The sequence below is a fragment of the Gobio gobio genome (genome assembly GCF_949357685.1).
Source record: "Gobio gobio genome assembly, chromosome: 11".
NCBI classification, from domain to species: Eukaryota; Metazoa; Chordata; class Actinopteri; order Cypriniformes; family Gobionidae; genus Gobio; species Gobio gobio.
The window spans coordinates 35,002,967-35,029,951 of NC_137104.1; the positions used below are offsets into that span (position 1 = coordinate 35,002,967).

The window sequence follows — 26,985 nt, forward strand, 5'->3', positions numbered from 1 at the left end:
CAGTATCCTCTGTGCTCTGCAATGTGTTTTTCACTGCGTGAGAACGTGTTGTGTGAGAGCGCGGCTTGTCGGACATAGCAACAGTAACTAAAGGGGGCGGGTCTTTGTGAACAGCCAATTGCTTCCACTTTGTTATAATACCACTAACAGATCACCATGCAAGATTTAGTAGTGAGGAAATTTCACAAATGGACTTATTGCACAGGTGGCAACCTATCACAGTACCACGCTTGAATTCTCGGAGCTCCTGAGAGGGACCCATTCTTTCACAAATGTTTGTAGCAGTCTGCATGCCTAGGTGCTTGATTTTATACACCTGTGGCCATGGAAGTGATTGGAACACCTGAATACAATGATCTGGAGGGGTGTCCCAATACGTTTGGCAATACAGTGTATGTTGAGCTTATGTCAGCATTGAGTAAACTTCCAAATAAGAACTTTTTTTGTTGTTGCTGAGATCACAGACTTCCTGTGTTGTAACGCTGTTTCCTATCTCTCTCCACCCACACATCAGAAGAAAGACAGCAACAAGTCCCAATAAATACAACTTTAATAGAATGATTACAGACCTGATCCAGAGAAACATCACTACATCTTGTGAAATTACAGGACCATAATAGCGTATGTTTATCCCCCCCCCCTCTCGTAAGAAGTTTGGTTGATGACTGTACATGCAGGTGAGGGTGATCGGAGACCTCACCTGCCCTGCCACCTCTGCCTCGCCCCCTCCCTCCCCTTCCCACTACTAATTTCTAGCCGTTAAAGTCTCTAAACAGACAAATCTGGCTGAATTTATTCATTTTGCTCAACTCCTGCACACATACTCAGACACACACACACACACACACACACACACACACACACACACACACACACACACACACACACACACACACACTGATGTAAAGACAGTAATACTGATCTTGTTTGCATGATCTCTAGTGCATTCATTAATAAACAGTGCCATAACTGGCTGTAGTTGAAAGATGAAAACAGACATACACAGAAACATCCAATTTTCAAGCTTTTAAGAACATAGAAAAACAAACAAACAAACAAAATTTACACACCGGACATAGTTGTCAGTCCCATCAATATTCTTGCTCAGCAGTTACACAGACTTCATAAACCATGTCTAAGCTAAAAACTCTCTCTTTCCAGTTAAGTGTACTACTTTGCTACAATCAGCATTGTAAGAGATGATTTTCAGTGTCATTGCCTAATATTGTGTAATAGTGCAATATTTAGATACTTTTACCGTATGCAACAGATCGCAAGTGGTGAATCTTACTTGGTGACTCTGTTGACAGTTTCTCAGCAGCAAAAAAGGGGTTATGAATATTATAAAGCATTGAAATTATGTCAGTATGTTTGTTCTGGTCCTGTGAACGATACACTTAATAATAGGGCAGGTATTAAGAATGCTTATGATGACCACTTCATGAAAACACCAACGCAAGGTGACCATATCTAATGAACCATTTGATCGAATCCCTCTCTGACGGAAATGTGCTGTTTCCCTTTATTTAATTATTATTGTTTTTTGTTCGCATGAGGCTTAGTAAGATATTTAGATAAGTAAAAATGTGCGCATTTTATCAGAAGCTGACTGACTTTTACTCTAGATGAACAGGATCCTTCACATAAGATAATTCACTACTGAAATCCAAAGAAAAGTCTAACTTGCATACATATACACGTAAGTTCATAAACCCCCTTCACTTTCTAATTCAGACTTGGCTCTACATCTCCATTTCCTCTCGAAGCCTCTCTTTTAGTGTCCAACACTGATCTAGTGTCATTCTTTTTATGACAATCCCGCCTCTGTGGTTATTTAAGGACCTGTCCGCTGTACATGTGTGCGTGTGTGGAGACAGACATAGCAATCGCAATTTGCCCGACATGCAGCTTCTTGTCACTGGCCTTACAAGTAATAAACAGGAATAAATCCCTCTTCTGAACAAGATCAAGAGAAAGAGTGAGGGAGAGAAAGGGAGGAGAGGTGGCAGAAGGGAGGCAGGTTCAGGGGAGGCAGAGAGAGCAGTGTAAAGGGGGAGGGGCTTGCCACTGAATAAACCCCGCCTCTTGTTCAGGATTCGTCATTTTCGGCAGGGGGTGTGGTGGCGTTAGGGGCTGAGGAGTCCAGGTCAGATTTATTGGAGATCCGGTCCAGCTCAGCCTGGACATCTGTCAACCCCAACTTGGAGCCTGAGAACAAACAAGATAAAATCGGATAGAATTAGTACGAGTACGCTGACCACATTTCAGATCACATTTGGAAACAGTACTAACCAAAGTTTTATAGGGATATTCTGGGTCCAATACAAGTTAAGCTAAATCTGCAGCAATTGTGACAATGTTAATTACAACGAAAAATGCTTGGTGAAAATAATGCAGCAAAATATATTTTGTACAGTCGTTTCAGTTAAAGCTTGTGTAATATTTTAGCCATAAAGCGGTTTAATAAATTACACTGTTTTGGGCATTACATTAGTATGGCAACAGAAAAACTTAAGATAGTAAGTAAGATTTATTTTTCATGTTTTTATGTTAACATGCAATTTGTTGACATCTTTTGATTATACTACACATCGGCCCCATTCACTTCCATTAAAGTGCCTCAGTGTATCCCATATTATGGCTTGAAAAGGGGACACGTTGAAATCAATTTTGTGGTAATAAACATTATGCCACAAATGCTGCTGATTTGGATTAACTTGTATTGTATCAAGAACAAGTCATTGACAAGGGATGGCAATACACTTAAAACATTAGTGTATAAGTGTTTGTGAGTCTGTTAGTGAACGATTTAGCACAAGAGCAAGTGGGAAGCCTAAGTGAGGTCATTGCTTCCCGATTGATCAGATTGATCATTGAAAGATCAGACATAAGAATTGGGAATTAAAAGGTTTTTGGAGCTTGAAAGAAAAGTAAATACATAAAGATGGAATAAATGGAGATGAAAGACTGTCAATGAACCTTCACACAGACTCACACACGCATTCAGAAAAAAAAAAAAAAAAAAAAAAGGACCTTTCAGCCAACACTAACATTAGGCATGCAGTGAAAGCTTTCACAAATGGACTTATTTTGAATAAAAATTGAGCTGTGATTGAGAACCATGTGTATCTAGAGCTATAAAAGGTTCAATTCACAATGCTGAGACTATGTTGATTTTGAAAGTATCCCTGAAGCCAAACAGTCATTCAAATCTTCAGTCATTATCACCTATTGTATCTTAAGCCTGTTTGGAAAAATTTGACCATATAAGGTGTTTTAAATTACATTAAATTTATACAGTATAAGATGTTTTTGTTAAATATAATGGGAAGTCTAGTTTTCTGTAGTAAACACAATTTTGTTTGATAACCTTTGATACTTTTCTTAAAAGAACTAGTGTGTTCGTTGTCTGTAGCCAAGGTGGGACAGCCGCAGATAACACCAACTAAGGAGTTTGTTATTGTGTTATTGATCAAAAGTCATCACCCACTGAAATGAGAGTATAAAAGAACAAGTGTGAGGCTTCCACTTTGTCTTTCTGAATGCACAACCCGCATGTCCGAATTTACATTCTTGGTAAGAATAAAGACACTTTGCTTGTGTTTTTCAATTCCAGCTTCACCATGGCGACAAGGCTGGGATCCTGTGAGTGATTTGTCTGTACCTACAGCGTTGGTGATTGGCCATCCCAACTGAAAAAGAAGGTTAGCCTCTACCCCAGGTATTAAAGGGTTAGTTCACCCAAAAATGAAAATTGTCATTAATTACTTACCCTCATGTCGTTGGACACCCGTAAGACCTCCGTTCATCTTCGGAACAGAAATTAAGATATTTTAGTTGAAATCTGATGGCTCTGAAAGGCCTCCATTGGGACAATGGCACGGTTCACTCTCAAGACCCTTAAAAGGTACTAAAGACGTCGTTACAAAGTCCATCTCACTACAGTGGTTCTTAAATAACTTTATGAATCGGCGATAATAGTTTTTGTGCGCAAAAAAACCCTAAATAGCGACTTATATAGTGATGACGATTTCAAAACAAGGCATCATGAAGCTTCGAAGCGTTATGAATCACTGAGCCGATTGATGATTCGGATCGCGTATCAAACCACCAAACTGCTGAAATTTGGCGATTCAAACCGCTGAATCGACTCGTTGATTCATAACGCTTCGAAGCTTCATGATGCCGTGTTTTGAAATCGTCATCACTATGCAAGTCATTATTTAGGGTTTTTTTGCGCACAAAAACTATTATCGCCGATTCATAAAGTTATTTTAGAACCACTGTAGTGAGATGGACTTTGTAACGACGTCTTTAGTACCTTTTAAGGGTCTTGAGAGTGAACCGTGCCAATGGAGGCCTTTTCAGAGCCATCAGATTTCAACTAAAATATCTTCATTTCTGTTCCAAAGATCAACGGAGGTCTGACGGGTGTCGAACGACATGAGGGTAAGTAATTAATGACAGAATTTTCATTTTTGGGTGAACTAACCCTTTAAGGGATGAGAGGACTGGCGGCTGGGGGCCTGGGGCCGTATTCACAAAACATTTTAAGGCTAAAAGTAGCTCCTAACTTGCCGATTTATGGGAAACTCTTAAAAATATTGGGCGTGTCAGTCCTAATTTTAGGACTCCTACATTTTTGCTCTAAGAGTATTTCACAAAGCATTAGCTCCTAAATCAGTGAAACGTTAGGAGTAGTCAAGAGGACTAAGTTGGTCTCAGCAACTTTGTGAATAGGTTTTAAGAGAAGACTCTTAACTAAGAACTTTTACTGCTATTTAGGAGAACTCTTAGTGCTACGATAAAATGTTTCGTGAATATGGCCCCTGGACTGTTGTCACCGGGATCTCAAAAGCCACGACAATTCGAAAAAGAAGGTTAGCCTCTCCCCCAGAAATTAAGGGATGAGAGGACTGGTGACCTGGACTGTCACCACCGGGATCTCAAAAGCCATAAAGAAAAAAACAAGTTTTTTTCCACGACAAGCTCAAATCATACTTTGGTTTTTATGTGTACGCGAGGGTCTACGTACAGTGTAGGTAATACAAATTGTCACCAGAGTAGTATGTTCAATGCCCGATTTTTAATGTTTTTTGTACCTGTGCATAATCACACATGCACACTGAATTTGTTTTGAACTAATAAGTTGCTCCACAAGGTTGCAAAACTGACCTGGGCCGTTGTGTCAAGTAGAAAACAAAACTAAAGAGATGGAACAACAACAAAATACTGGAGACTGCAACAGACGCTGTGAGGGGGTTATGAGATAGCCTCAACTTTAGTTTAAAATAATAGCGCAGACACTGGACAAAGATGAAACTTTCTAGAGTGCATGTGTTGACCGCCTGCATTCGCGAATGCAATCAAATAGTATGCGGAAAAAATGTGGGGTTTAAATTAGCAAATGATGTGCTAGTCAATTGTGGATGGTACCTTAAAGGTTTAAGGGCCAGATTTACAAACAGCGCAAAAACCGTCTTTTATCGTTAAAAACCTTCTGTCAGGATTTACTAAAGACACGCAGTGAAAAATTTGCACTGAAAAGGTGTGGACAGTTATTTTTGCGGCTGAACTTATTGCATATGCATTTGTAGGAGTGTCCCTTTCAGAAGCAAAATTTATGGGAGGAGAGTTTTTAGAATTTAAATTACCATTTCCGCCTGGATTTGGCCTACCCAAATTGAAAAGCTTCCTATACAGTGGTCTAAATACAACATGTTGGTGTAATTTTACAGGAAACCCTTTTAAGTTACATAAAACACAGCTAAAAGTGATAAACATGTAAGTATATGTTGTCTGAGCTGTAATAAATCTGAATATGAATCATAACTAAAACATTTCACCAACAGAGCATCAATGTCACAGACTGACCGGTTGGATGAACACAAACTCAAGGGAAAAAAAGCTGCAGTGTTGTGGGTCAGAAGTAATTTTGCATGCACAAAGCCTAGTGTGACCTCACCTAAAGACAAACATCGCCTGGGGGAAATGTAGCTGCTAATGGAAATATACAATACCATTCAAAAGTGTGGGCTCAGTAAGATTTTTTTTTAACAGATTGCATAGAATTTACTTTTCAATTAGATGTACTGAGTGTCCACAGAAATTGTGGAACAAATCTGCAGATCAGGACCTTGTTATCAGCATCTAGAAAATCATGCCAAATTTAAAGATGGATTTAGTGAAGCTTCATGCAGCGATTATTAGGCAGCCTTACATTGTGCAATTTGAAACTCAGCATAAGACAGACAGTGTTAATAACAAAGGAGCAAGACGAGGGGTCCGAAACGAGAAGGACAGGTGATGTTAAACATGCACAAGTGTATCAATGTGCCATAAAAAAAGTATTCATAGTGGTTATAAAAAGTGAGATGCAGCACTGGTTAAAGAAAAGGGATGCAAGTGAGGGAAAGTCGCCTAACACACACCTTAGCGTGGCCAACATCCCCTGGCTAATACACATGATGAAAGACAGTTTGAAGGGGTTAAATATCATGACTGATGAACAGTGTACACGAATGTTGTTGCTCACTCATTCATACAAACAAAAGGTTAAAAAAAAAAAGGTTAAAAAAAATAGACTCAAAGAAAATCAGGGCAGAGGATGATGATTGGGAGAGGTCACTGTCACCAAAGAGGTAATTTACCTTTAATACACTCCCATAAAATCAAGCTGAATTATGGGTTTAAAAACAAACGAAAATGCAAAAGCATAATATGAAAGGACACAATAGAGTTTGCCGTAAAACCACTGCGTTAGCCGTGTTAGTTTTAAAGCTTGAAAGCTGAATGCTAAATATGTGCAAAACCTTAGAGTAAGCATGTTTTACATGCGGTTATTGTCAATAATTCAGCCCTAACACTTTAATTGTTTTTACTCATATTACTATTAAAGGTGCAGTGTGTAGTATTTATGAGCATATATTGACAGAAATGCAATATAATATACATATTTTCAGTGGTGTAAATATAGACATAATAAAGACATAAATATTTTCAGTATGTATAAAGACATAATGAACCGTTTTTATTACCTTAGAATGAGTCATTTCTATCTACATACACCGCGGGTCCCCTTACAGTGAAGTCACCATTTTGCACCGCCATGTTTCTACAGTAGCCCTAAACGGACAAACTGCTCTACAGAACGCTTGCTACTCTGCTTTCTCAGGCGACGACATCTTTGTCCTGTGTCGGCCACCGTAGCTTCTCTGTGCTTCGAAAGGGAGGGGCGAGCGGTGGGCGGTTGCATTTTGCGACCTCACCACTAGATGGCGCTAACATTTACACAGTGCACCTTTAAGCTCTTGTTCCATTTTAACTTTTAAAGTGATAGTTAGTTCAAAAATGAATATTTTTGTTTCAATCCTATATGACTTTCCTTCTTTTTTGGGACACAAAATTAGATATTTTTGAAGAGTGTTTCAACTGTTTTTGTCCATATAATGAAAGTCAATGGGGCCCAAAACAACAATGAACCCCCTTGATTATAATCTTTGTGTTCCATAGAAGAAAGCATGTCATACAGGTTTGGAACAACATAAAGGGTGAGTAAGAGATGGCAGTTTTCATCCTTTTTAAGGAGGTTGTATGCAAGTTAATTTGCTCCGTTGCATTTTGGGATAGACTATTGGGTTATTAGTGACATTTCAACTTGAACGATTAGCTGGGTTTTTAACTGCACATGCAGAGGAGATTTTATTAAATATATTTATTTTACCGTCACTGATGTCAAAGATCTGGGATGGGAGGATAAACGTACAGGACAGGAGGATGATGAGGACAATATAAATGACAAACAAACAAAAAGGGAGAACAGGGGACAAGCTTCAGTGTCGTTCACTTCACACGTGCACAACATAAAGACAAGATTTGAAGTGCTTTGAAGATAATAATCTCACAGACCTGCTCCTTTCATTTGCAAGTTCAAGATTCTATCCTCTAATGTGTCAACATAACTCTTTCTGAGGGCTGTTTCTCATATGAAGTGGGTCTTTAGGGAGATATTTTTAATTTTGAAGCCATGACTTGCAATCTTAAAAGACTGTCTTAGTCTTTTAAGATTGCAAGTTATGGCTTCAAAATTAAAAACACTCCAAGGCTCTCAGTCCCCAGAAACAGCACGTTTTCATATGTTGACATGGTCACACTACTGCTTTTATGAAATTGATGTTGAAAAATGGCGGAGAGTCTCAAAAACAGTATAATTGTTATGTTCTATAGTGAAATTCATCAGATTAAGTAGTTGTAAAGGTAATTTTACATGGTCAATATGAGCATCCCTAATCTAGTCCCATACCATTTAACCATTTACCGAAAGTAAGAATTTTGACCGATTAATACCATGTGAATCCAGGTTCTGTTGTTGTTGAGCTGTTCTGTTCTGTATGCTGCTGTTTGCATGGTAAAATAAACTCGTGAAATTGTCTTTTTAACAGGTCACAGACACTTTTGTATTCAATTGTATTTTTATTTAATGGCAAATCAATATTGTAATCTTATCAGTTAAGGGTTAATATTCAGATAGAGCGGCGGTTGTCGGTCGGGAAAATTAACCAAAATGAGCATCCCTAGACTAGATTGTCACCACTGAGGCGTTGAATGTCTCAACGCCTGCACAACAATGCATCATTATTTTATTTTTACATAGAGATTGGTAGGTCTGTTATTAAAATCTGTTGACTTCAGCAATTTTTGTTGCATTAAATGCCAATAGTGACAGTTAAAAAATTGAAAAAGCACTTCTTGGTTTTTTTCTCCCCTGAAATGTGCATGCCTATAACTCAAATTATTAAAGATATCTTTTTTGTTTTTTTTTGTTTTAAGGCCCTATATGGTTCAGTTCAAGAGATATAGAGATTTCAATGTGTCTCCATTAATTAATTGTTAAATTGTACACTTTTTTAGGGTTCAAAAACCAAAAGTGAGCCATTTTGCACATAGATGATAATTTTCCTTTAAAGAGGAATGTCTGAAGAACAAATTATGTTGAAACTAGAAATGTGTTGTTCCCCTTTAACAAAACAATTGCATTGAACATTCCTGCCCGAGTACTATAAATATTATTTTTCCAAAGTTTGCATGCCAGTAACTCAATATCCTTAATATCTTTTTAGATTTTGGTTCTTAATAAACTTCTCTTTTGGAATCTTCATTTTTAAGGCTTTTTTCAATCCCAGAGATATGGGGATCCTAATGTGACTATTCAAATAGTTGAATTTTACCCATTTTTAATGGTTGAAAACAAAACGTGGGTCACTTTGCATACAGCTAAAACTTATTGTATTTAAAGAAAAATCTCTGTAGAAATATATCGTGTTTCCCTCTATCAAAACAACAGTAACACTTTAGTTTAGGGTCCAATTCTCACTATTAACTAGTTGCTTATTACTAGCTGCATGCTTATTACTAGGACATTGGCTGTTTATTAGCACATATTAAATGCATTATTCTGCTTGACCATATTCTACATCTTTAAACCAACCCAATACCTAAATGTAACAACTACCCTACTAACTATTAAGAAGCAGTAATTAGGAGTTTATTGAGGAAAAAGGTGCAAAACAACTGCATAGAAGATACCTGTCTTCGTGCCAAAAATGATCTTTTTCCAAAGTTTGCCTGCCTGTAACTAAAGTAGTATTAAAGATATCTTAATATGATTTTAGATTCTGGTTCCTAAGAAATGTTTCTTCTGGAATCTTAATCTTTATATAACTTTTAAGGCTCTATGTTCAATCCCAGACGTATTGGGATCTCAATGAGACTCCATATCCAAATTGTTGACTTTTACCCATTTTCAGTGGTTGAAAACCAAATGTGATTTGCGTTTATCCAGTCATGACTGTTGACACCGCAACATCTGCAAATAAGAACAGTAACCCAGGGTTTAAGGTTTCAGATTATGAATAACCAGGATTAATTGTTAACTCTAGGCAAAGTATGAGCAGTGTGAAAGATTCCCAGGGTTTAGAATTATCAAGTGTGGAAAGTTTGAAATATGCCCTATAGCAGTGGATACCACTCGATTTATGACTATGTTTCACATTATAACAATAGGAAATTGTAATATTATAATACTTAAACAATCCAATCTTAGTTTATTGATGTGAATGCAATGTGTTGGGAGAGCAAACACACTTTCTAGGAGGCATGAAACTTGTTTCAAACATGTAGTTGCAATACTGAATATTTGAACTCTTGCTATCTTCAGGAGCTGCTTAAATGAACAAAAGCCCGTTTTCCAAATAACGCTGAAACAGATCACAGCGGGTATGTTCTATGCATTTGTTTTGATAAAGGCAAACAAGATACATTTCAGGTTTCAATATTATTCATTCTTCAGACATTCCCCTTTAAATATAATAAGTATCCGCTGTAAGCAAAGTGAATCAGATTTAGTTTTTGACCATTGAAAATGTATACAATTTAACCATTTATGATTGGAGCCATATTGAGATCCCAATATCTCTGGAATTAAACCACAAAAGGCCTTCAAAATGAAGATATTAAAACAATAGTTGGTTAAGAATCAGAATGTAAAATCATATTAAGATACTTAATTGAGTTGGATAATAAAAAAAAATTATATTATATTATATTATATATATTATAAAAAGACTGCGTGCACAAACTCCGATGGAAAGACATTTATCGAATAAATCCCTCGATACGCAATTAAAAAAAAAACCTCAGGTGACTTTGCGACTTTGACTTTGAGGATGTGGTTGGATAACTGGACTAACCAGCAGATGGGTTTCATTGCACAGCATCTCAAATGTTGTATTAGATTATCTGAAAAGCCTGAGCCAAAGTCTGCCATCAAAATGATTTGGTATAATGACCACCCAAAACTCTCTCGCATGATTCCATTCACAATCATCAGGCATCCGAACGCAAGATATAACATGACAGCGTTTATTGCGTTTCGCCTGTGCTCTCTGAGGCATTTATTATGTAGGACAAAAGAGCTAGCCTGACAAGCCAGACCCACATCAAGATGTTGGGTCTGGAAACTCACCATTAGCAGGGCTCAATCCGAGGGGCGGGATAAACGGTTGTCTATCAAATTTCCTCTGCACGCAATTGGATAGCGCCATGAGCGCCACAACCAACCAGATCAAAGAAGAAGGTGAAGCAGAGCTAACTTTTGTTGATAGATTAAACTTTTACCGTATCCGGTCGGCAAAACACATCTTCTTTTCTTAAGAATGATTTCAGTGCCGTTCTTTGTTCTTTTCTCAAAGAAAAGCTAAACTCCAAGCCTTCCAGAGTCGCAGCCAAAGCCGATTGGAAAGGCCGCTGTTCGCCAGCTTCTTTGTTTACGAGTAGCACGCAGAACCGGCGCAACTCTACCGTCATTATGTTAAGCCCGCCCACCGACTCTATACACGATGTGATTGGCCTGACCAGAGTTTTGTTTTTTCCAGCTCGCAGGTCTACCGAGAGTTGCTAGACTACACTCGCGGCAAATTAGACTTGCTGCCGCTAGGGTGCGTCTAGATTTCTAGGCTACAAAAGAGCCACAGAAGCAACCAAATTGCAACAACTTCCATTTTTATTATAATATTTTGAGCCAATTTTCCAGGAAGTGAAGATTTTGCTCTCTTGAACATATGGAATAGAGACGGTGCTTTATTCTAGGGATGCTCAAAACGGTTAATTTTCCCTACCGACAACCACCTCTCATGATCCGATTATTAACCGTTAACTGATAAGAGTATAATATTGAATTGGCATTAAATAAATATACAATTGAAGAGTGTCTGTGGCCCGTTAAAAATACACTTTTCCACAGGTTTATTTTACTGTGCAAACCGCAGCATACAGAACAGATCAACAACAACATCAGAACCTGGATTCACATTATCAAATGTTCACGCACCTGCAGCGTTTCTGACAACAGAGAAAAACTGAATCAAATATGAATAAAAAGCATAAAATAAAAAGGTCTACACTAAATATTTTTCACTTAAATAATTAACAAATTAAGATGACAAAACGAAAACACTGAATCCGTTTGAAGCTTTGAAGAACCGGAATAGTTTTTTTCCCGTCAAACTACGTTTTTTTCATCATATAAAAATAGCAGGCCTACCTCAATCCACACCTTGACTGGTTTACATTTTTTTTTTTTTTTTAAAGTAGCATGTCTAAATGGTGTAGGGGCGCGGGAAGTGGGGGTGGATTGCAAATGCAATGCAAATTTTTGTTCATTTTATTCATTTTTAAAATTGAATTATTTATTTGTAATAAACATTTTAAGTGGCCCATTAAAAAGTATTATTTATTTGTTGAATTATGTTTTTAAAATATACATGAGGTCATATTGTGACTGTTGCGGTGTGTGCGTTGAAAGAGCGGTAATATTTCCTCCAGTGGAGAGCGCCTTTCTGGAGATTCCGTTCATTTCTGAAGCTCATTCCGCTCAGCACCGCATGCTCAACCCAGAACTCCCTTTTGTGACATGCCGGATCAAATATAGGTCTATCTGAAATAAATAGTAAGGGCTGCCCCTGACTAAAGTTTTTTTTCTTTTCTAGTTGTTCATTTAAGCCGTTGTTCACGCGGCTATTTGCTTATTATTTATTAAATCCGGGCAATTTGTTTGTTTAAACATAGATTCAAATTAAGATACAATTTATACAAAACAAAAATCACTTTAAAGAAAGGCTTACAACAAAACAAAACTTATTGAAGTGTTATTGAACTTATTGAAGACCCCCGTCTTCTGACATTATGCATCTCATCTCATATATGTGTCCTGTTCACTTTTCAACGTAAATGAAATAAAAAAAATAACATAATATTTAAACTGAAATGAATTACGTGTTTTAATGGCTACAAGTATAGTAGACTACAGTACTGAGAAATGTCATGTCGGAGCGGGATTTGAGCGCACGTCATTTTACCGCTGAGTGGTTCATGAGTGAAGCTCCGCTTTGCTTTGCTCACATGCTCTGGTAAGGTAGGCAGGTTTTTTGCGTTAATTTTTATTTCCTGTCGCTGTGCAAGCTCATTTATTGTATACGACTGTGTAAACCTTATACTTTTATTTTTATTTTTTTATTTAAACAAGTGTTCTCACCAATATATTTGTTGTTCTTTCGCGTTTAATAGACTCGATATTGTTTCTTATAAAAATGTGGTGACCATGCAGCAAAAACAAAACAAAAAAACCTTTTAAACTGTTTAACTGATAGTATTAATCGGTTCAAATTCTTACTATCGGTTAACGATTAAACAGTCAATATGTGCATCCCTACTTTATTCACAAATGTTTTATGCAATGTTCCAATTTTGTGCGCAAGTTAAATTTGCAACTTTGGATAGAAACATAGCTATTGTTGTCACAAAACCTAAAATTGCTTAATCCTGCATGTGATGCTTGTACCATGTAAAACAGGTTTTATACAGAATTTCCTGTTGTTGAAAAACAAATTCAAGCCCTTCAAGTCAAAACACTTCAAATCCACCATGATAGTGGACATATATATGAATGCGTGAGTGATAGTGTCAAGGAGGATCCCTCACCTGACTTGCGGACTGTTCCTGGTGTGTTGCTCCCTCCTCCTGTAGGTTGGCCGCCTGGGCCAGGTGAGCCTGCTTTCTTAGTCAACAGACTGTTGAAGAAGTTAGCCAAAACGCCCTCACTGGTCTGACCTCCTGCCATGAGAAATTACAATAATTAGCAAAATTATACAAGCTGAAACTTAACCCAACTAGCCTAAACTAGTTTCAGATCAGTGCAAAACAGTAATATGTACCAGACACTAAGCTGGAATTAAAATGTGTGTTAAGAAGGTAAAGTCAAAGTAAAAGTCTAAGAGAAATACAGCAAGGAAACAAGCTTTAATCCCAACAAGCTTTCCTAATCCTCTCCAAACATGGCAGCAATGTTCCAATGACTCTACCCATGAGAGTAGAGTCCTCTTTATCTGCATACAGGAAGAGATGCTGGAAGACCATCTCTGGAGACAATGAAAGTGCGGCCCAAAACAAACGAACATTTTTCTGATAAAGCTAAATAAATAAGCTTTGCCACAAAAAGAGGATGGGATCTCATGTTGAAGGTCAAAAGTTACATTATTCCCAAGATGAAAGGGTGGTGAAGACCAGATCCAGGGACTTTAAAAATGAATGCCCAGGAAGTAGAAAGGTGTGACTCCAAAAGCTGTTGCTCCCAAAGTTGGAAAGATGCAGCCGAGGAGAGAAAATAAAGAGCGAGATACAGAAGAAAAGAGACTAAAGGTGGAGAGAAGACGGAGGCATGCATCCTGAATATAGTGCTCTTATACACACCTTTCATGTTGGGATCAATCTTCTTGGTACCTGATTGCATGGGCATGACGTTTGCCACATTAGCTGCCGCCGACCGGTTGGTCGTCCTTGGTGAGCCGGTAGGAGCTCTGTTTGTTGGGTCCTGTTACACATACAGAAATGTTTTAGGATTATAAAACTTTATTTTAAAAAAATTAAGTTTTAAATATAAAGCAATGCTGAATTCACATGTAAACATTGTGCAATAATTAGTATATCTTTACTTAAATTGCTTTAGATAAAAGTGTCTACAAAATTAAAACAAATAAATGTCTTGCAGCAGAAAAGGTCTCCACCCAAAACATGATTCAACAGTGAGTAACACTGTGGGCTGAAATGTAAATCGAGCACATGTAAAACACTCACCACTGGTCTTCCTGCAGTGACTGGAGGCTGTTTAGATAACAGAGACTGAGAGCAGAACAAAGACAGAAAAATCATTCAGAGATTATTTCTTTCCTATTTGGTAATGATTTGTTTCATGGATCACTAACAAAATTTCTCTGGTTACTAGACTTATAAATAGTGGGCTGCAGTCTCACTGAATCTCACTTTTACTGTGTGTGTGTGTGTGTGTGTGTGTGTGTGTGTGTGTGTGTGTGTGTGTGTCTGTAAATGTGTCTGTCTGTTAGAGAGTATATACATACACTATATATATATATATATATATATTAGGGGTGTAACGGTACACAAAACTGACGGTTCGGTACGTACCTCGGTTTTGAAGTCACGGTTCGGTACAGCAGTTTTACAAAATTGCTTTTTATTAATTTTTATTCAACAGTGGTTTAATGAAAAAAAATGTTGTCTGTCCTTGAATGAATTCAGTTATAACTAAAAGTTTCTTAAAGATAATGCTGTAAACTATATAGGGAGCCCTTACTTACACATTGCTATTAAAGCCCAAACTATTAGCCTAAATTCAGTTGCTATTTATTTTTAGATATAATAATCAACACTCATAAGCTTCACATAAGGCAGTTTTTGCATTAACATCTAAATCTAATTATTATTATTTTTTCTCCAATTCGTTGTTGAAATATAATCATTTAGTGGCTGTAATTTTCATGACAGGTTTATTTAAACATACATTAAATAAACAAGACATCACTAACAGGCTAAGTAGTATAAAATGAATATATATAGGCTAATATAGTGCATGTATTCAGTGAAAGAGTTAATCTCTCTTGTGAACTCACAGCTGTGGACACTGAATGACTTCTGAGGTAAACGTGATTCTACATGACATTGTTTACAAGCTGTTTTATTGTCTTTCCGCGGTTGGAACACTGATGGAGCGATTACACAACATATGATACGTTTCAGTAAGTTGCAATGTATCCTCAACATACCTTAAGATATTAATTTATGTTTATTCTTTAGGAAGAGATGATCGCGTTCACTCGCACGCCGCGCGCTGCCGCTTGAAGTTGAACTGATACACGTCTATCAGTCACGTCACATTATAGAGCGTTAAAACGGCATTTATCGTTTGAATTTCGTGATAAAATGGACTGAATACTCAATATGTTCGTGTGGGAACTCGGATTGAAGTGTGTTCCGCACTTTAAACAAGCCGACTGTTAACTGTTAAAGATTGCATTCATAACCGTTCGGTACACGCGCGCACCGTACCGAAAGCCCTGTACCGAAAAGCCATCGGATTTCAAAAAAAATATCTTCATGTGTTCCGAAGATGAACAAAGGTCTTGCGGGGGTCGAACGACATGAGGGTAAGTAATTAATGACAATTTTAATTTTTGAGTAAACTAACCCTTTAAGAATAAAACACCCCATCCGGGCAATCTGGTAAATAAATCAAGATTTTATAAAGATATTATAAAATATTTAGCAATTACCTGCAACTTTAGTAGAAAAACTTGGTCATCTTCAGCTTGAACTTCCTTCTCATGTACAAACTAGAAAGACATGTCAGAAATGAGCAATCGCTAGGAAAGAGAGACTCTATAGCTAATTCCACATACTCTGGAAAAGATCTTTACCTTTCTAACTGGAGGTTTCACTATTACATCTTCAAAGTTGTCGTCTGCTTTTACGGTCTGGAAATTTTCATGCAGAATGGCAATCTTTTTTTCATTGTCCCATCCTGACGGGCTGCAAGTGAGAGAGATAATACGAATATATTTACCATTTGAAAAAAAACTAAAAATTTAATGACAGGCAATTTTACACAAATAATCTGATATTGACGAAATAGTATATTAAGAAAAAGTATGGTGGGAATGTTATCCCACCATACTTCCATTAAAGGGTAACTAAACCCTAAACCAACTTTTTTTAGTTAATGATCTGTAATACTGGGGCTTTATTAATGCTGTTCATTGATTCGAGTAAATGTTTTGACATTTGAGTATAAAGTGTTTTAATTCTATAAAATATGGTGTAAAACCGCCAAAGTGCTGCCCTCTTAAGGTTGAACGGTGGCTACTGCAGTTGAATTTTCCTATTGGACGTTGTGGTACATCGTGACGTAGGATGGTACCTCCAACGGCTCACTATCCGCGCCCCTGGCACGAGCTCACCACGCCCTCAGAAATGTTTCCCCCAATCACACGATGAGAACGGCTTCACTCCAGTATGAACTGTCATATTACATGAAGTAAACATTATGAATGAAACTCACTGATACTTGCTTTAACATTGTATTGAAGAAAATACGGTTAAATAAAGCAGTTGTCAGTACACGTCAGGCTTTTCTTGCGATATTATTGCCGCCCGTCATGTGTACAGATCATTTTCATACATGAGACGCGCTTTCAAACCCTGACACGCAAGTGGTTGCCTCGGACGCAGATAGATTAGGTCAGTTCTCTTGCGCGGCTGCTTCACTAGCATCGTCTGCATCGGGAGTTAACGCAGTTTGAGCAGCGGCTCGCATTGATAAGGCTCTGGGTTTATGTCTGTTACAGACAATCCACCCTCCTCCACTTCAGGTGAAGGTAGGAGAAATGACCGCTCTGTTGCAAAGCTGGCGTCACTCCAGTCATTCTCCATCTTTGCGACTCGCGAGTCAGACAGCTGTCAATCAATCCGTCACTGCGGGTCTCAGGTGCACGCCCTCCGCTCAGTCCCGCCCTCGGTTCGTCCCCTCTGTGTCCGCCGGGCTCTGCCCACTTTTCCAGCATTTTTTGAAAATTGCCAGTGGGTGGAGTTAAGCTCTGAGCAGGGGTTTAGTTACCCTTTAACAATTAATTCCTTGTTGAGTGAGATAATATCGTTTTCTACATAATAAAGACTATAAACAATATGCAATTGATTTTGGATTCCATGTGCAGACTTTAATTGTAAAACAAAAATCTAAATGTTTCTTGACATCCAAGCACTTACATAAACACAGAGTCTTTCTCCACCACCTGAGCTGGGATGTTGAAGGGAAAGCCGTATAACCTGTGAACGAGGTATTTATATAACAAATCTAGATTTTTGTTCTCCTTCATGGATGTGTAGAGTAGTGCTGCCCCATCTGAAAGGTCACTTGTGAAGGAGAAAAACAAGACGAGTTACATTTAAACAGAAACATGTGAGCTCTCCACTTTTACTCTCCATTTGTACAGATTTTTGGAAAACCGCCATTTTGGCAGGTCTGCAGATCATGTTACTACCCTCTACTGTTAAACAAGACATCAAAGTTGGAAAACGGAATTAAAAACGGAAGTTGCCATAGTCTGTTCTTCCCCATTGTATATCCCAGTGAAACGACTTCTGGAATGAGAAAAATGGAAGACGGGATTTGATTTCATCCTTCGGGAAATGATTGCATCTTAGATAGTTGGCCGTTGCGAACTAAATTGAGGCAGACTTAATGTCACCTTGCTGTCAGTTGTGGAGGATATATAGACCCACCCTCCGAGGGGGAGGGGAGATTAGATTAAGAGATTTGATTAAAAATTGATTAAAGGGCATATTAATTTAAAAAATAATGATGTGTACAGATAAATAATTTCTAATAAGCACAGCAACATTCTGTAAAAAAAATTTATAAATAAAGATTTGTCAATATTGATTTCATGGCGAATTTGAGATGCAGAACATCTAACCGTGCAGCCCCTGTTATTGTATTCAGATGCACACAAATGTACACTACTGACTTGGACTGCTCAATTATGGCAAAATCATAACTGATTAGTTTTGGTCAATATTGAAATCACGATTATTTAACATGATTATTGTTGGGCAATATGATCAAAGTCTTATTTCACGATATGAGTCATTTGAAATATCACTGAAATGATCAACTTCAGTAAAAACTAATACTAGGTTAACTAATATAAGAAAAAGGTCCTCAAAATAATTACATAAGACAAGTGAACAGTCAGCAATACAATAAGAACAAAAACTAATTACAAACAAAACACAAATACAATAGAACGAAAATACAAATTAAATAAACAGTGTTTTAAGTTTTTCAGGAAGATATACTAACAGAATTCAGATAAGTAGTAGCCTACAGCAAAAAAAGTAATGTAAAATAAAACTGCATAACAGTGTACACATTAAATATAGATGAATCCTTATACTTAAATTATTCAGTCAAGATCAGTGAGTGATTGTCCTTTTTTCATTTGTTGTTTGATTATCATTATTGACAGACTGCAGGTTTATTAGGCTGCCGTCACTTTGGGCCTGTTTACACCTGGTCTCTTTTTTGCATTTTTACTGATCAGATAGCTATCTGATTTATCAAAACGATTTCATTTACACTTGGTCACATAAATGTGTCTCCGCAAAATGTATATAAATGTTCAAAGACCGCAATAGGAGAGATTGTGGCAACTGCACTGGTAAGATCATTTAGTTTCTTTCCTTTTAATGAAGATGATTGCGTGTTGAGCATCTGCGACTTACTTTCAGTTTTATTTGCGATAGTTTGTGCGTTGGCTTGATGAAGAGATACTCAGCTGCGGCGATGCGTGCTGCAGTAGCGCTGTCATATCTGACTATAACATGTCATATAGCCTATAACATGCTCTCACACGTTTATTTTTTTAGCATTGCTGGGAGGAGTACAATTTACATATGTGGTTTCAACAACCAGATGCATTTAGACTTGTTCAGTTTCATCTGGAATGCAGCCGAGACCACCTCCTGAAGTGGATTAAGCGTTCGGATTTAAATCCGTCTCTAATGCGTTTTAGAGGGCATTTACACCTGGTCTTTTCAGGATCGGATAGCCATCCAATCAGAGAAAACGCATTAAGTGACCAGGTGTAAACAGGCCCTTTAAGAGCTAATGCACAGATCTAATATACTGTTACACGCGTTTTTTTTCTCGACTGTGTACGTTTACTTACGACATAACACACTGTGTTTACGTGAATCCTCTCCAAACAGGCATTTTGACATTTTTGTGCAACTCGGATCGCACACACAGAAAGCAGCCTGTGGTACAGAATCTCTTTTAATAACGTCCCGCAGTTTAGCAACAGTAGACTGCATTCTACTACTCTCACTTATTTGGTTGATTTGGATGTCAAGTTTGGGGTTTTAGGGAGGAACGAAAGCACACCGCTGTGAAGGATGGTGCATTGGATGGAATGTGGCAGCGGCACAATAATAGTTTTACCACGATTATCCTGTTTTCATAATCGCTGGAAGCCAAAATCAAAATGAATTATGATTATAATTATGAATATCAATCATGATTACTCGCACAGCCCTACTACTGACATTTAAAGGTAAAACTGAACATAGAAATAACCTGTCCACAAGATGACTAAGATGTGCGGGGTGAAATATCATTGTTATTACATCTTTGGTTTAGATGTGCTGATGTGTAAGGATACACTGCAAGCAGAAACGTCGAATGTGAGACTGGATGAAGTCTAAGTGCTCGTCTTTATAATCATGCTCCTTCTCCAAAGTGCTGATCGCATCACACTACAGAGAAAGAGAGAGAGAGAGAATTATGAAAGGGAGACTACATTAATATATTAGTCTATCATTGTTTTGTAACTTGATATACTTGGGGCTTGTTGTGAAAGTAAAAGCAAATCCATCTTGGTAAACAAGGTACAAAAATGGAAAGATCATCATATTCACTGAAATACAAGGGTCCAATAGTCTGAGAGCACATTAACAAAATCCGAGGAAATAAACTAAAGGCTAAAATAATAAAAAATATATAGAATTCCATTTCTAGTTTAGCATTCACATTTGTGACACTGCTATGTTCAAAAGGTCAGATGTTAACTTTTTACTCAAACTATTACGCTAATAATATTAATACAATACTGTTTGAAAAGTTTGGAGTCAGTAAGATTTTTTGTTTAAAGAAATTAATATTTTTATTCAGCAGGATGCATTAAATTCGCCATTAAATTAATTAATTGGCATTAAAGACATTTATAAGGCTGTTATAAATTATGTTCTTTTGACATTTCTATTTATCGAATTGTGAAAAGTTTTATCATCAAGGTTTCCACAAAAGTTAAGCAGCACAACTGTTTTGAACATTAATAATAAGAAGAAATGTTTCTTGAGCACCAAATTAGCATTTTAGAATGACTTCTGATGACAATGAAGACTGGGGTAATGGTTGCTGAAAATTCAGCGTTGCAATCACAGGAATAAATTACAGTTTAAAATATATATTCAAATATTAAACATTTTCAATTGTAATAATATTTCAAAATATTAATGTTTTTACTGTATTTTAATCAAATAAATACAACCTTGGTGAGCATAGGAGACTTCTTTGAAAACTATAAAAAATAAATCTTACTACCCCCAAACTTTTGTGAACAAGTGTGTAAATGCATCCTGTGTTGTAGCTGCTCTTTTAAAGCTGCAGTCCGTAAGTCTTACCTCTTTGTTGCCATCTCTGTTTGAACCCTGAAGGTGCAGTTATTTGCAGAGTTATCTTCTTTACGTGGGTTGTGCATCGGCACGGCTAATCCACGCGGAAGAATCAAATGTTTTGAGGTGTATGTGTGGGTTGTCTATCAATGCACCAGCTATCAACGATGATTGTTGTTTTGAACTTTCTGGATTACAAGCCTCCATCAAAATGACAAGTTTAATTACATTCCAGCTGCTGTAAGGCCACAAACGATCCACCACCTGCAGCATCCACACATGCGATATAGCCTACTACCAGCCCAGACTCCTTTCCGTCTTTATGGCGGAAGCTCTTATTTCCCGTGGAAAGCTACCAGTACTACTCAAATTATAACATTATTGCAAGCTTACCATTGTGAATCGGGTTAAGGTAAAGAGATCGTTTTGAACACTGGCGGGTTATGTATTTGCTCAAAATTAGATTTTGGATCATTTTTAACCAAAAAAAAGTTACGGACTGCAGCTTTAAATACAATTTAATTACATGTCGGGAGTAGTTTGAGGCAGCAGGTGTACCTTAGTGCAGACCACCACTATAGGCAGGCCCAGGTTGTGTGTGAGTGTGTTGTCTCCCAGCGGCAACAGGACACTCTCTTCCTCTGACTCAGGATTCCTTCTCTGGGGCACAGCGTCCAGGTCACTTCCTGGTTCCACATACTCCTGGAACTGCTTTGTCACTGCATCCACACACAGTCACATTCTAACTGCATTTACTAAAGGTTATTTACTAACTGGAAACTCATTCATGCAAGTATAAGAAATGTCAGCACCGCCTGCAGCAATCTATAGGACTACCACAGATCAAAATGCATCACCACACTAGATCATTCCTACAGGGTACTTGGCATGCAAACACACTCACAATCTAAACGCACACACAAAGACGCTACTCACATCTGAGCTCCAGCTCTCTCATGGTTTCAGGGGGAACTCTGAGCTTGTCCACAAAATCCCTCACCACACTGCCCCATTTCTGCAGCGAATCGATGGCCAGCCAGGGCCGGGACAGATCCACCACAAACAGAATCAGCGAGTCCTCCAGGTTCTCTGTCGATACGGCGAACTTCTGCAAGCCTTTGTGGTACAGGTCCCCATCCAGCACCCATGCATTACATCGTGTATGATCTGCCAAAAAGAGTTTCATTAGCTTTAGCATGACTGTATTAGATTACCTAATGTTGGTTATTAGGCTGCCTTTATACTCACAGGTTAAAGATGTCTTGGATAATTAAGTTGGCAAAAATAATATTTTTAAAACAGTAACATTATTTATACTTCAGATTGAACATGCATTATGGTGCATTAAAATTAACAAATTACACTCAATAATGCAGTTCTCAATTATGGCATTTATTATTGTTTACAACAAACACTTTCCCATTTCAATAAAGGACATGACTAATTACTTGCCTACTAACTAAATACTAAAATATTTGCTTCTAAATACTGTAGTATTAGAGGCTGCATTTGCACTGAGACAAAATAATTGGATTTTTTTACACACATCTGACACATTTTTCCTCATCCGATCTGGGCCAGATAAAACTTGGTTTTAAATCAGATACATATCCGATATCTGGACATCCGAACTACTGTGCGTCTAAACACGTTTAGGTAATTTACATATACAGTGAGGAAAAGTATTTGAACACCCTGCTATTTTGCAAGTTCTCCCACTTAGAAATCATGGAGGGGTCTGAAATTGTCATCGTAGGTACATGTGCACTGTGAGAGACATAATCTAAAAAAAAACCAGAAATCACAATGTATGATTTTTTTTAACTATTTATTTGTATGATACAGCTGCAAATAAGTATTTGAACATTTGTCTATCAGCTAGAATTCTGACCCTCAAAAGACCTGTTAGTCTGCCTTTAAAATGTCCACCTCCACTCCATTTATTATCCTAAATTAGATGCACCTGTTTGAGGTCGTTAGCTGCATAAAGACACCTGTCCACCCCATACAATCAGTAAAAATCCAACTACTAACATGGCCAAGACCAAAGAGCTGTCCAAAGACACTAGAGACAAAATTGTACACCTCCACAAGGCTGGAAAGGGCTACGTGGAAATTGCCAAGCAGCTTGGTGAAAAAAGGTCCACTGTTGGAGCAATCATTAGAAAATGGAAGAAGCTAAACATGACTGTCAATCTCCCTCGGACTGGGGCTCCATGCAAGATCTCACCTTGTGGGGTCTCAATGATCCTAAGAAAGGTGAGAAATCAGCCCAGAACTACACGGGAGGAGCTGGTCAATGACCTGAAAAAAGCTGGGACCACCGTTTCCAAGGTTACTGTTGGTAATACACTAAGACGTCATGGTTTGAAATCATGCATGGCACGGAAGGTTCCCCTGCTTAAACCAGCACATGTCCAGGCCCGTCTTAAGTTTGCCAATGACCATTTGGATGATCCAGAGGAGTCATGGGAGAAAGTCATGTAGTCAGATGAGACCAAAATAGAACTTTTTGGTCATAATTCCACTAAACGTGTTTGGAGGAAGAAGAATGATGAGTACCATCCTTAGAACACCATCCCTACTGTGAAGCATGGGGGTGGTAGCATCATGCTTTGGGGGTGTTTTTCTGCACATGGGACAGGGCGACTGCACTGTATTAAGGAGAGGATGACCGGGGCCATGTATTGCGAGATTTTGGGGAACAACCTCCTTCCCTCAGTTAGAGCATTGAAGATGGGTCGAGGCTGGGTTTTCCAACATGACAATGACCCGAAGCACACAGCCAGGATAACCAAGGAGTGGCTCTGTAAGAAGCATATCAAGGTTCTGGCGTGGCCTAGCCAGTCTCCAGACCTAAACCCAATAGAGAATCTTTGGAGGGAGCTCAAACTCTGTGTTTCTCAGCGACAGGCCAAAAACCTGACTGATCTAGAGAAGATCTGTGTGGAGGAGTGGGCCAAAATCCATCCTGCAGTGTGTGCAAACCTGGTGAAAAACTACAGGAAACGTTTGACCTCTGGAATTGCAAACAAAGGCTACTGTACCAAATATTAACATTGATTTTCTCAGGTGTTCAAATACTTATTTGCAGCTGTATCATACAAATAAATAGTTAAAAAAAATCATACATTGTGATTTCTGGATTTTTTTTTTTTAGATTATGTCTCTCACAGTGGACATGCACCTACGATGACAATTTCAGACCCCTCCATGATTTCTAAGTGGGAGAACTTGCAAAATAGCAGGGTGTTCAAATACTTATTTTCCTCACTGTACATGTTTAATATACATATGCAATTCCTCTTTGAATTCCAAGCCGCCACATGGCAAGGGCAACACGTTTGCCCACAAAGATAGCTTTTAATGCATTTCTTTTGAATCATGAATCGCAACTTTTTTGTTTAGGTGGAAACTTTATAACGGAAAGAAATTGCATGCACACAGAAAAATTTAGGAGCTGGTTTTCAACCTCTGCTCCGTGAGTTTTATTAATAAAACAGCTTCACTACTGACGGCTACATTATATTTCTTAGCAATAAGGTGATAACTTCACTGTAATTAAACAAACAACCTTTACTATTAGGCTACATACTCTCTCTCTCACTCTCTCTCTCGTTCATACATTCAACAACAACAAAAAAAGTTATCTTATAGCACTTATTTCACTTCAGAATTCTATATTTAAAGAGCCATAGATAAAGTAACAACAGAAAATTACCGTTATTTTTCTGTATATATCCATTCAGTCAGATTTTGCACTGCAAAACATCCATGACAGCTGTTATCTTGTCCACACTGGCAAATAATCATGGCCACCCGATATGAATTATATAAAACATTTTAATAGCACGGCCATTAGAAAACAGAGGGTCTACAACCACTTTGAGCAGGAAATAAAGTGAATGTAAACAGCAGGGCGAAAGAAAAGAAAAAATCGGATATGGTCAAAAGATCAGATCTGTGCATTAAGACTTGCAGTGTAAACGCAGCCAAAAGCTATTGATTGTTTGTAGTTGATCACAACCAGCATTCTTTAATTCAGTGTCATTTAAGGTTAGACACCTAAAAACTGTCTATAGATTGCCAATATCAAACTTTTAGACAACTGTCTAATCCTTACCATCAATATCATCATCGTGAACATTGAAATAGAGGTACTCTAAGCCCCGGCCCTTCATGTACTCTTCTACACCTTGTAGTTTGGCCACCAGGGTGGTCTTCCCAGACCCCACCTCACCTGTAAATCAAGTCAGATCAACACACAGACAATTGAATTAAACAATTAAGAGCTTAGATACTTTTTGGATTCTGAAAACATATATAAACATGCTGTATTTCTCTTACCTGTTGTTCCAATAACATGCAGAGAAAAGCAAAGAAAATTAATTGAATTGAAAAGTGACTATATGGCTGCAGCGCTTTTAATGGATAAATCAATTTGATTTGGTTTTGCAACCATTTAAAGTCAAAAAGAGATATGTACAGTGGTGGCCAAAATTATTAGAACACTTGGGATCTGGGAGTCATCTTATTGGGCCTGGAATCTGGATTTATTTTCTAAGAGGACATTGAACCAAAACATTCTTCTAACTATTGTCAGAACTACCTGCGACGGAAGGAATCTGCTGGAACATTGAAAATAATGGACTGGCCCCCTCAAAGTCCTGACCTCAACCCAATCGAGCACATTTGGGGCGAGTTGGAAAATAAACTGGACAGATCTACTGAAAGCCTTATAGAAAGCCTTTGGCTTCAGTTGCAGAAGGCATGGGATAACATTAGTGTTGAAGTTCTCAGAGGAAATATATTGACACTATGCCAGAGAGATGCGCTGCTGTAATTGCTGCAAAAGGTGGACATACCAAATATTAAAGTTAAAGTGGATAAAAACAGTATTATCTGATATTTGATGGTCAGAGCAACCATGTGCATGTTTCATGAACATTAAATTAAATCATGTTTTGGAGGCAAAAAATGTCAACATTTTAAGTATAATAATAATAATTTTGGTCACCACTGTAACTCTGATTTGTTAAATAATTATTTTAATAAACATTTACTCAAGTATAAAAAAAATAAATAAAAATAAAAAACATACAACAAGGGTCTGAAATTAACTAGAGATTGAGGCAAAAATGCCACTGAAAGGGAAAAATGTGTAATGCATAATGATTTCCTCTGTTTTATTTTGTGGTACAATATTTCTTAAATATATGTCTTAATATATTTGTATTATATTTATATGGAGAATTAAGAAATGTGAAATCAGATATGTGTCAAAGACAACAAAGTGTGATTTTATATGGTTATACATTGTAAAAAAAATTGTTTAAAGGATCGCTGTCTGTACACTGAAATTACAGCTCAAAACATCCCCAAAACAGTCCTGAAAATAATAATAAATTATACTAACAGAAAGATATTCAAAAGAGTTTGCATGACAGTTTTGTGTCTGACGCCCTGTGAGTAAAACGCATCCACTGAGGCAGCAAACTGAGTCTCAAAAACTAGTAAGCTGCCTACCTAGACAGCATTTTCAGTCACCATATGATGCATAGAACGTGCTATCTAGGCGTCTAAGCACACATACAGCCTTTTTAGTATCTCATATACAGGAACACGTCTATGATGCTGTCTAAGTAGGCTGCAGTGCACGGTAGGGTTTGCGACAGAGCCGGTGTCTGAGAGTGCGGATTATCTCTATTCACCAAACCCGACAGTCTGTACCATATGTAAAACGTTGAGACGGGATAAATGTCCGTTTATATAAAATTCACGCGACAGACACTAATGTCTTTTGTGCGCGCGGTGTCTGACGGCGATGACTGGAGAGACAATGACGTG

At 37.7% G+C, this 26,985-nt stretch overlaps 1 protein-coding gene across 6 annotated transcripts in view; it reads right to left on the bottom strand.

Annotated features, from left to right (window-relative positions):
- Nucleotides 1–533: 533 nt before the first annotated feature.
- Nucleotides 534–26,985, bottom strand: part of dync1li1 (dynein, cytoplasmic 1, light intermediate chain 1) — a 27,082-nt gene continuing 630 nt past the window's right edge. For 2 of the 6 annotated variants that reach the window (XM_079828481.1, XM_079828484.1), the window contains 12 exons: nucleotides 25,262–25,378; nucleotides 22,075–22,305; nucleotides 21,697–21,857; nucleotides 20,127–20,220; nucleotides 17,671–17,806; nucleotides 16,326–16,437; nucleotides 16,182–16,241; nucleotides 14,689–14,733; nucleotides 14,305–14,425; nucleotides 13,537–13,668; nucleotides 7,724–7,742; nucleotides 534–2,208 (listed from right to left, as the gene is read on the bottom strand). In XM_079828481.1, coding sequence (XP_079684607.1) covers nucleotides 7,735–7,742; nucleotides 13,537–13,668; nucleotides 14,305–14,425; nucleotides 14,689–14,733; nucleotides 16,182–16,241; nucleotides 16,326–16,437; nucleotides 17,671–17,806; nucleotides 20,127–20,220; nucleotides 21,697–21,857; nucleotides 22,075–22,305; nucleotides 25,262–25,378 — 1,217 coding nt within the window. In that variant the 3' untranslated portion in view covers nucleotides 534–2,208; nucleotides 7,724–7,734. The remainder of the gene's footprint in view (nucleotides 2,209–7,723; nucleotides 7,743–13,536; nucleotides 13,669–14,304; nucleotides 14,426–14,688; nucleotides 14,734–16,181; nucleotides 16,242–16,325; nucleotides 16,438–17,670; nucleotides 17,807–20,126; nucleotides 20,221–21,696; nucleotides 21,858–22,074; nucleotides 22,306–25,261; nucleotides 25,379–26,985) is intronic. The other 4 variants (XM_079828479.1, XM_079828483.1, XM_079828482.1 and 1 more) reach the window with 3 other exon arrangements.